The sequence below is a fragment of the Myotis lucifugus genome, unplaced genomic scaffold, assembly GCF_000147115.1.
Source record: "Myotis lucifugus unplaced genomic scaffold, Myoluc2.0 scaffold_423, whole genome shotgun sequence".
NCBI lineage: Eukaryota > Metazoa > Chordata > Mammalia > Chiroptera > Vespertilionidae > Myotis > Myotis lucifugus.
The window spans coordinates 9816-20722 of record NW_005871471.1 but is presented as its reverse complement, the minus strand read 5'-3'; the positions used below and the strand labels follow the sequence as shown (position 1 = coordinate 20722).

Sequence of the window (10907 nt, the reverse complement as noted above, 5' to 3'; positions counted from 1 at the left end):
TCGAACCTGGGGACCCTTCAGTCCCCAGGCTGATGCTCTATCCACTGAGCCAAACTAGCCAGGGCAGCAATTGTTTTTAAAATGAACACTTCAAAGGAAATTTAATAAATCTTGATTTTGCTCTTCAAAGGAGTATTTAACTGGAGCTGTCAAGTTCCTGCTGGTAGAATATTACTTCCAGCCTATTTATTAGCTTTTCTTCCTGTAGCCCAATACATGTTCCCCCCTTCACTGAAAGCACAGAAAAAAAGCAATTTCTTTTCTCTTCCCCCCCTGACCCCCCGCCCACTCCCCGCCCCCGCCTCCAGTATCATGCAAGGCAAGACAACATCACAGTCACAATGTCTGAATTTACTCTGATTATATTTTGTTTCTTATACGTAAAAATTATTTTGTATTATGATACCTACTGGGTTATCTAAAATCAACATTGTTGATTTTAAATTGTTATAAAGCCAGACTTTTAGAGGCATTTGAAGTGATTCAGGAACCATGTCTGAAAGCAGATAATTGCCTCCAGCCTATTCTTTTGCACTTGAAGTAAGAGGATTTTAGGTATCAGTAGTTGAGTAAAAAAAAACCAATACTTTAGGGGGCCCATATAATTTATTCACATCTTTATATTGTAAACAAGGATCTGATACTTTTGACAGTAGCCTATGAACACATTTTTAAAAATATATCCTTTAGTATAGAATAGGTATCAAGGGAGCAGATATTTTAAACACGATTCTGATAGGTCTCATAAGCCTACTTTCCAGAAAAATTTTATATGAAATTTCCTGATTTAAAAAAACAACAACTAAAGTCATAGATTTAAGTTGAGAAAATATGGTACGTGAGGTAAGGTCATTGTATTATCTTGGTCTGATGCACAATGTAACATGTACAAAAGAACCTAAAGAGGCATCTATCTCAAATTTCAGGCAGGACCTAAGAGTGCATAGAGAAGTGAGAGCTTTTTAGATCAGAAAGTGAAAGAAGACACAGTAATCACCTAAAATAAGGAGTTGTAAGCAACATATACATGTGCACTGCCAATTCACAGAATGCAACCAAGATCAACTCGAAAGTGTACTGTGAATGCCACAGATTTTGGAGAAAAATTCCCAAGCCAGGCGGATGTGGATTGGGATAAAAACATAGGCAGTATACACCACCATAGCAAAAATGGTTAGCAAGATGGTATTGAACATGGATTGCTCCCAGGGCTCCAAGACAGCACAGCAGCTGATGATTTGGTATTGATAGTAGAGCCAGGAGAAATAGTCCTTCACACGCCTGAAATCCATGGTTGGCTCCTTCAAGCTGCAGAAGGCCCGAACTGTTAAAGAAGGCAACAGATTAGAAGAAAACTATGATAAGGAGCCAGACACAGAATCTGCTGAGGTTGTCGTGATTTTAACATGATCATGGAACGGGTTCATATGAATATTATATTGAGATATTATACACAATGTATCAGAGAAATTAATAATATTGCCACTATAATCATTATCACTAGACAGCAACAATGTTATTAATGTAACATTCATCCAAAAATGATAATTCCTAGTAATAACTCTAGCGATAACAATCTAAAAATTGAAGCTGACCACACTTTCTTTAGCCATGTATACAGAGAGAGAGAGAGAAACATTTTCTGTTCTCTACAACATGTTCTGAAAGAAGATGGAAAGAATTGCGTGCAGAAGAGTTAATACAGCGACTCTGAGGCTGCTGTCTCTAGAAGGGCCTGGTGCAAGTTTGGCTTTTGGCTGGCGCCTGGGATCCTGGGTTGTGGAATGTTCTCTCCATTCTCTGGTGGATAAAGATGATTCACTATGCCTAGATTATGCAAACACTGTAATTAATGGTGAACACCTGCTTTATTCTGGGAGCCTGAAATTTTGCTCCTTGCCAGGCAGAGGATGGCCACATAACCAGTTCCAATAAGAATCTTGGTGTGGAGTCTCTAATGGACTGTCCTGGGCAGAAACATTGCACATGTATCACTTTTTGCTGGTAGAGAAGGGAGCATACGCCATGTCTACTCATGGGAGGGAGAGAGCATAGACAGCCTGTAAATGGATTTCGTCAGACGTCACCAGTGTCTCTCTTTCCTTGCTGATCCCGTTGCATATCCTTTCATTGCTATGAGCCATAGCTGTGGATACAATGTATGTTGAGTCCTGTTAGTCACTCTATTGAGTCCCTGAGCATGTGGGTGGTCTTGGGGACCTCTGAAACAAATGGGAAGCACAACGTGTACCCTTGAGTAGTCATTTGTGGTTTTGTTTCTTCCCCCCACTTCCCCATATAGGACAGTTATAATCACATGTTAATCTTCTAGAAAGAAAATGATCCTGGGGAAGGTTTTGCAGACTTTCGTTGACATTGTTGTGTCTGTGGGGAACAAGCTGAACATTGTGTTGTTTCGCTTACTCCTGAGATTAATGGTGCCACCTCATCTAAGTCCATTTTGATAACATTTACTATTCAAATCACAGTTAACTTTCTTTGAAGATCATTTCTATCTTCTGACCTGAAGCTGTCTCTTTTTTCTCTGATTCTCCTTTGAGCCAGGCAAGATGTTTTTTGCTCCAATGTCTCAGACTTTGGGGAGACCTTCATGATCCTAGTGCCTGGCACAGAGATGGTAGTCAGTCAATACTTGCTGAGTGAATGAGTGAAGGAATGAATGTCAAGTCACCAACTTAAAAAAAAATATGGGTCACTCAGAGTCCCAGCTTAAATAGCATATGGTTCACTGCTGTCGACTTTCAGTAGCTTGGCTTTGATGAGTAACACTTTCTGATAAGGATAATTTCCACAAAAAACTTCAGATGGTAAGTCTTTGTGTTACCAGGTCGTCATTCTCTGTAATAATGGTCAGGATAATTCAAATGAGCAGATAAAACAACTGGAGTTGTTTTACTTTCCTATGAAAAGAAAAGTCAGCCTCGCATCTTCCCTCAAAGCCAGAGTGGGAACTAAGTAGATGTAAAGACCTTGTCCTGGTAGGTGGACCTCGGTGAGAAGTGACTGCCAATGATTTTTTTTTTTTTAACTCCTAGCTCTGGTTGCAGAGAAAGAGCAATGACCCATGCTGTTAGGTCTGGAAGGAAATGAGCGACAGAAGGAGTGATCATTTCAGTGAGCGAAATTATATAAGCAACTGGGATTTTCCACAGAAAATTATAGGTTATCACTGTTTGAGCTTTTAGGCTTTCTTACTAGACAACTGTATATGTCAAACTCAACCTAATTTTTAAAAAAATCTTATTCATGGCGACCCATACTTGCTCCCTCTTCATTATCTAGATAGGGTCTGGGGTGGTGCCAGGTAGCTGATCAGTACATGAGAGTACATTCTTCAGGGGTCAAGTTCCAGGCTAATTTTGAAGGTGGGAGAATGTGCTCAGACAGGAAGAGACCCTCTGCTTAGGGAACTTGGTCCAGTTGGGGAGACAGGTAGCAATTAAATAATATATACATATATATAATTATCAATTACATTATTGAAAAGAGCTGAGCATAAGAGGCTATGGGAAACCTGATCCAGTGTGAGCATATCTCTGAGGAAGAGATGTTTGAGATAAGATCCAAGGGATGATTGAGTCTAACAGAACAATGGGTAGTCAGGTGGGGAGAGTGGCCAAGACAGAGGGCTCAACTAGTGCTTATGCAAAGGTTAGAGGTGGGAAGGAGCTTGGTAGGTGGTCCAGGGGGGCAGGTAAGGGAGCACAGAGATCTAGTGAGGGAGTCCGGGAGTATGAGAAAATGAGGAGGAGGGGATGGTTAGAGTGAGGCCAAACACTATAGGGCCTAGTGGATAGGCCGAGTACTTGCTCTTTATCCTGTGAGTGAGGTTTTTAACACGGGAATGCTGTTAAAAGAGGATGAGGCGTTAGGCTCCTATGGACATGCTGCCTTCCCTGCACTCTAAAGCCAAGTTGAAATGATTTTGAATAACAATCATCTCAGAAAAATCGATGCCTCTGCTCTCTTATGGGCGTTACTTATTTACAATCAACCCTGTACTGAAAATCCATTTAAAATAGTCCTAATGATCTTTTCAATTTCATAAATGAGATAAATTACTCATTTACAAATATTATTTACTTTTTCTCTATACAGTTTAGCTTTTAAAAATGCACAAGTTAATTGCCTGGCCATTGCTTTCCCCTCTAAAATTAAATTTCTTGCTTGCATGTCCCTGATGGACACCTTGCCTGCAGGCCTGTTGAGAGACCCTGAGACAGAGGCACTGAGCTAAGTCATGCCCAGACACCTGAGCCATAGAAACATTCATTGCACCGAAAGTGGACGCCTTGTGAGACCTTGGTCACATACTGCTAGCAATTTAAAGAATTGAGATTAAAAAATTTTTCTTTCTTGCCAGTTCCTACAGTTCCCTATATTGTTTTCCAGCCTTTTCAGTAGCCAGCTCGGACATATGAAAGGTGCTTTATATTGTCACATCTCACTTTACTCTCATGAAATCTAGAGTCAGTCCATAAAAAGCAATGATTTTCCCCTTTGATTCTGTTCCCTCTTGTTGATGAAAAGCAATTTTAAAGATTGTGTATTCATTGTTTCTTATTATGAAAAGGTGAGAAGAGAGAGAGTTGGTTATTATTGGTAAACCATCTGCTACAACTTATTATTAAAATATGCACTATATTTAGGTTCTACATTTGTAAGTCAGCAATTTTCAACCTTTTTCCATCTCATGGCACACATAAACTAGTTACTAAAATTCTGCGGCACACCAAAAATTTTTTTTTGCCAATCTGGAAAAAAAAAAGGTATAATTTTGATTCATTCACACTGGACAGCTATTGTTGTACTGGCTGTTGTCAGTTTTTCATTTGACAATCTAAGGGGAAGGAGGTCAGTGCCCCTGACTAAATATAGTCAGTGATTGCATGTTTTGTTTTGTTTTGTTAATCCTCACTTGAGGATTCCGCCCCCCCCCCCCATTAATTTTAGAGAGAGTGGAAGGGAAGAAGAGGAGGGAAAGAGAGAAGAGAGAGGGAGAAAGATCGATGTAAGAGAGCCATAGTTTTTCAAAGACTCAAAGTTGGACAGTGGAATCAGGTGTGTAGGATATCTGGAAGACCTCAGCCCCACCCTCTCTGTTTCCCCAGATGCTACTCTTTCCTTACTCATGACTTTCCTGAAACCACAGAGTTCAGATTCTCCTCCAAGCTGAAGGATGATCTGGAGGCTTGTTTATTGCAAATATTACTGGGAAATGACAAAGCTAAGGTTCTTGTTAGTAATGTTCATCTTCACATGGATAAAAGACCCAAAGCAGAGTTTTGCCAGATGGAGGGGAAGGAAAGGCAGGAGGATTATGAGTTTGGGGAGCCAGAGGGAGAGACTGAATCCTAAAGGGAACCCTGTGACTGGGTGGGGACACTAGGACAGTGGGAAATAGCAAGGACTTGAAGTCCACTAAGAAGTTAGTTCATACCTGATTGGGGAGTAAGAGTCTGTCTTTCATTGCTGAATGTCACTGCTCTTTTAGCAACAAGCAATGACATTTTCCTCTCACTAGATTTGTGTACAGTAGAGGAGGAGGTAAAATTTCCTCTCCTTGCCCAGAATGAGAGGGAGAAGACCTGGACTTATGATCCACATCACTCAGGGGGCGGGCTTTGTTCTGGCCTGAATGGAGGAGAAAGTTAAAATAAATAGAGCAATAAAAACAGCACATGTTTACATGAGCCCACGTGTGAGTCATGAAACGAGGGCACTGTAGGGAGAATATGCGGAGAAGTAACAAAAGCAGAGTCTGGGCTTGCTCAGGACGATCTTTGTTGTTGTTTTTGTCCATGGGAACAGGAGTGGTAGAAAGTTAGGCAACCTCAATGAAAGATGAGTAGCAGGTGTTTGGGTAGGGTGGAATTTACCTGGGGAATATTTCAGAAGACTTGATCCTACAGCTCTCTTCCACCTAAAGAAAGTACTCCAAGTTATTGGATTTTTTTTTCAGTAAGAGATTTTCCTTTCTAAGTACTAGGTATAAAGGAATGTTAAAAGAAACAAAACAAACAAACAAACAAACAAAAACCCCCAACATATTTGGGGTTAAATTTACTTCTAAAATGTCAGAATCTGGAGTTGAAGAGAAAAGTCAGAAAGACCTACAATTGCCCTAGCTGGTTTGGCTTAGTGGATAGAGCGTTAGCCTGCCGACCAAAGGGTCCTGGGTTCGATTCCAGTCAAGGACATCTATCTTGGTTGCAGGCTCCTCCCTGGCCCAGGCCCTGGTCAGGGCCCATGCAAGAGGCAACCAATTGCTGTGTTTCTCTCACATCAATGTTTCTGTCTTTCACTCTCTCTTCTACTCTCCCTAAAAATCAATAGAAAAATATCTTTAGGTGAGGATTAACAAAAAAAGGACAAAATAAGGAAAGACCTACAATTGATTTGGGTATACTTCTTTCCAACTTATTATTTTTTAAAAAATATATTCTATTGATTTTTCACAGAGAGGAAGGGAGAGGGATAGAGAGTTAGAAACATCAATGAGAGAGAAACATCGATCAGCTGCCTCCTGCACACTCCCTTACTGGGGATGTGCCTGCAACCAAGGTACATGCCCTTGACGGGAATCGAACCTGGGACCCTTGAGTCCACAGGCCGACGCTCTATCCACTGAGCAAACCAGTTAGGGCTCCAACTTATTTTGGAATTCCACATCAATCACTCAGCTTTTTGTGTGCTTCATACTTGGAACCTGAAAATCTAAGATGTGAAAAAAAGTGTCCTCCTCTTGCAGAAAAAGCTATATCTAAAAAGGGATGGTGTACTCAGAAGTAGCTTTCTTTGGAAAGAACTCAACATGACTTACTGAAGCTCAGACTTCCTTTAATTAAATTATTTATTTTAAAAAGGAGCAGAGTGATTTCTTCCCAAAGACCAGTGTGGAAAGGGGGTTAAAAAAGAGTAAAATTATGGTGGGGAAGGCTACTTAGCACCACCTCAGCCAGCCGATCAAGGCCCACATCCACAGTGATAAATCCTGCTGATAGTACGTACCTGTGGTATCATGCCGTGAAATGGTACCTTATCTTTGTTAATCTTCCTCCCAGTAGCCCAACACCTCAGTCTAATCATGAGAAAAACACATCAGGCAAATTCCAATAGAGGAGCATCCTATAAAATACCTAACCAGTGCTCCGTAAAACGCTCAAGGTCATCAGAAACAAGCCACGTGTGAAAAACTGTCACGGCCCAAAGCGGCCTAAGGAAACACAACTAAATGTATTGTGTTATCCTGAATGGAATCCTGGAACTGAAAAGTGATAGTAGGTGAAAATTAAGGAAATCTGAGCAAAGTATAGGCTTTAGTTAATGATAGTGTTTATTAATGTAAGCTGTTACTAGGGAACTGGATGGAGCGTATATGGGAACTCTCTATGCTATACAATTTTTTCTATAAATATAAAACTGTTCTTTTTTTAAAATATACTTTTATTGATTTCAGAGAGGAAGGGAGAGGGAGAAAGAGATAGAAACATCAATGATGAGAGAGAATCATTGATTGGCTGCCTCCTGCACGCCCCCTACTGGGGACCAAGCCTGCAACTCAGGCATGTGCCCTTGACTGGAATCGAACCTGGGACCCTTCAGTCCGCAGGCCGACACTCTATCCACTGAGCCAAACTGTTCTTAACAATAAAACCTACTAAATATTTTTAAAGGCAAAACAACAACAACAAACAAACAAACCCTACCACAACAAAAAAAAAACAAAGGAAATGTTTGAAAGGTCCAGAGTTATCCCTATTTCAAACTCCAGTGAACTTTGCTTATGTTGTTCTGAACTTCTGGAAAACTTTTTCTAAAAATTAAATAATACCCTTCCACAAAGGATTGGCATTCAAACATTTGTGTTCAAACATTTTTAAACACAATAAAGAAGAAAAGTACATTTTACAGTGTGATGCAGGCTACATTTATACACATAACCATATAACTAAAACAAACATCTCAAAATAGTTTGTTTAATTCTGGTAACATACATAAAATAGCAGTTTATTATTCTTACCCATTTTGAAATGGACAGTTCAGGAGTGTAAAACAAACATCTCAAAATAGGTGCATGCTGATACTTGCTTTTTCATTCTGTTCTATTTGATTAGTTTCTACTGTATTTTGTTATTTTCTTTGTTCATAAAAAAACACCCTGCCCTGGCTGGTGTGGCTCAGTTCATGAACTCATGGGGAAAAACCAATTGTGAAGTGATGTTAAATTCCATTAAAATGGCCTTTACAAATACGTACTCTATGTGAGTAATAATTTAAAATTGGTAGGTAGAAAAGTGGTTCTAATGGGAAAAAAATATCCCAGGATGGTAATATCTGGAGACATGAATTCTATTGCAGCTTTTTCTTTTGCTTATTTTCTTTTCTTTTCCTTACTTTTCACTTCTCTTTTTTTCTCTATTTCTCTTCATTCATTCAATGATTCATTCACTTTACTTTGTGTCTTTGGGAAAGTTCCAAATCTCCCTGTCACGGCTTTCCTGTGTAAAATAAAGATAAGTCTGTCTCGATGATGAGATAAGGAGTGTAGGGAAAGGCTTTGCACTCTTCAGAGTAATAGTAATAGTGATAGTAGTGTTTATTGTTGTTCCTTGTGAATTGGTACAATTTGAAACTATTTGCAACACTTTACTAAATTATAAAGTCAAAAAGTCCTTGTGGCATATTCCATAACGGTTACTTTAAAAATGAAGTGCTTTGTATATTTTATAGGAAAAAAAAAAAAACCTTGGCCCTTTATTATGCTTGCTAATTGAAGTGCCTGGACAGTAAAAAACAAAATAAAAAAGCCAATGCATTACCACAAGCCACTACTTAAAAGGCACTGCAATCTCTGGACAAATTTTCAAGTGTGTTTTGGTCAGGGCCACCATACACCGCCGAGTGGGCTGTGTACTGCACAATCTTACGCGGTGGCTCCTGTCCTGGGGGACTAATCACAATCTGCTCTTTTAGGGTGACTCAGTTCCTGTGGTTAATGGCAAAACCTCAGATCCATGTAAGAGTCAGGCCCAATGTTAGCTTATTGGTTTCACAGTTTCCAGATATCTTGCTCTAAGTTTTCTGTGGGTGACTACAGTATTTTCTGTGCCCCGTAGAATGTTCCATCCTTGCTTAACATTTTCCTGGGAATTTTCTTTCCATCGTAGAGTACTCTCCAGCCATCCATAGGTAAGCAATTCCTCATGCTGATACCAGGTTGAATATTAGAAGTCAGACCAGAAGTGATGGATTCAGAGCCCAAATCTTAGAGTAAGCTAAGAAAACCATTAAGAGTTGTAATGAAGCAAAGCCAGAGAAGAAAATCAAACAGCCATAGGGCAGTTAAGAAACTTTCTTTACCCATTCATGAAATTTTTAGACAATTCTATAGACTCCTCAGAGAGGAAAAAAAAACAATCAATTGTAAGTCAAAGCATATTATTGCTTTTAGGCAACTAAGTTATTCCTAAGTTTTAAAATCTTTTACATAGAAGTGTTATGAAATAATGTACTAAAAAGAAAAAGTCTCACCAACAATTTATCCAAGTTGTTGTTGGTACAGTTTTGGTTTGAGTTATATACAAGAGCAGAGTGTTTTTGTGGCTATCTGAACCCCTTACTGCCTCTCATTTTTATTAACATTAACAAAAGCAGAACAATAGGAAACATGTATTTCTAGTCCAACTATCATTTGAGGCCATTGAGCAACATGGCATGTGTTGAGTAATTGTGTATTCAAAGCTATACTTACTATTTGGCTTTGTTTTTCAGACTCCAGAGTTATTTATGAATAAAGGACTTCTGTTGTCTGGGAAGAAATTTTAGAATTTGACTTTAACAGATATTTCATAGTAATTTAATAACTATTAAATTCAGATTAGATCAATCTCAGTGTTGTGTGGCTATCAAAAAGAAGATGGGGTACCTTAATGTTGAGTAGATGTTATGACTAGGAAGATAAATGTGTAATAGGGGACTGATATATCTTGTCCTGTTCCTAGTGACTTTTCATTTACTCATAGAAAAACAGGGCAGTCACCCCTGTTTAGTTCTGCCAATTGGAGGGAGAAGTAGGGCTTCTGGGCCAAGTATTTAACTATAATGTCATTTCTTAGAATGAATCTCTTTATACCTGTTGAAAAAAAGAAAAAGAAACCCTGTTATCCAATAAGGAAAGAGGGAAGAGTATAGCTCTGGGTGGCTTTTTCCTTCTGAAGATATTTTCCCAAGGACTACCACGCTGTTTTTAGAAGGGAAAAGTAAACCGAGCTGCAGCACTAACCATGGCCTTAAAGCAATGAAGTCACTAAATGTACACACATGTTAAAGCAGCATTATTCACAGTAGCCAAAAAGTGGAAGCAATCCAAGCACCCACCAGTAGATGGGTGGGTAACAAAGTGGGGTAGATGCATACAATGAAATAGTATTCATCCTTAAAAAGTAAGGAAATCCTGACACATGTTACGACATGGAAGAACCTTGAGGACATTATGCTAAGTGAAGTCAGTCAGTCAGTCACAAAGCAGATAAATAATGTCTGTCTTCACTTAAATGACACATCTAGAGTAGTCGAACTCTAGATGAAGTGGGATGGCGGTTACCAGAGGCTGGAGGAAACAGGATTGGGAGTTGCTGTTTAATGGGAATGGAGTTTCAGTTTTGCAAGATGAAAACACTGTGGTTGCACAACAATGTGAATATACTTAACACTCCTGAACTGCACATTTCAAAACGGGTAAGAATAATAAACTGTTATTTTATATGTATTTTATCAGAATTAAAAATTAATATCAATGAATAACTCTAAAATGATGGACTGAAATTGAAAAATATACTTAGAAATAGTCTGATATATTTTTAAAAATTCATTGAGATTCTTAA

The 10907-nt window shown here is 39.0% G+C and overlaps 1 protein-coding gene across 1 annotated transcript in view; it reads right to left on the bottom strand.

Moving 5' to 3' along the window:
• Window positions 1-349: 349 nt before the first annotated feature.
• SPTSSB (serine palmitoyltransferase small subunit B) overlaps window positions 350-10907 on the bottom strand; it is a 14932-nt gene continuing 4374 nt past the window's right edge. The window contains exon 2 of the mRNA XM_006102667.3: window positions 350-1324. Coding sequence (XP_006102729.1) covers window positions 1062-1292 — 231 coding nt within the window. The 5' untranslated portion in view covers window positions 1293-1324 and the 3' untranslated portion in view covers window positions 350-1061. The remainder of the gene's footprint in view (window positions 1325-10907) is intronic.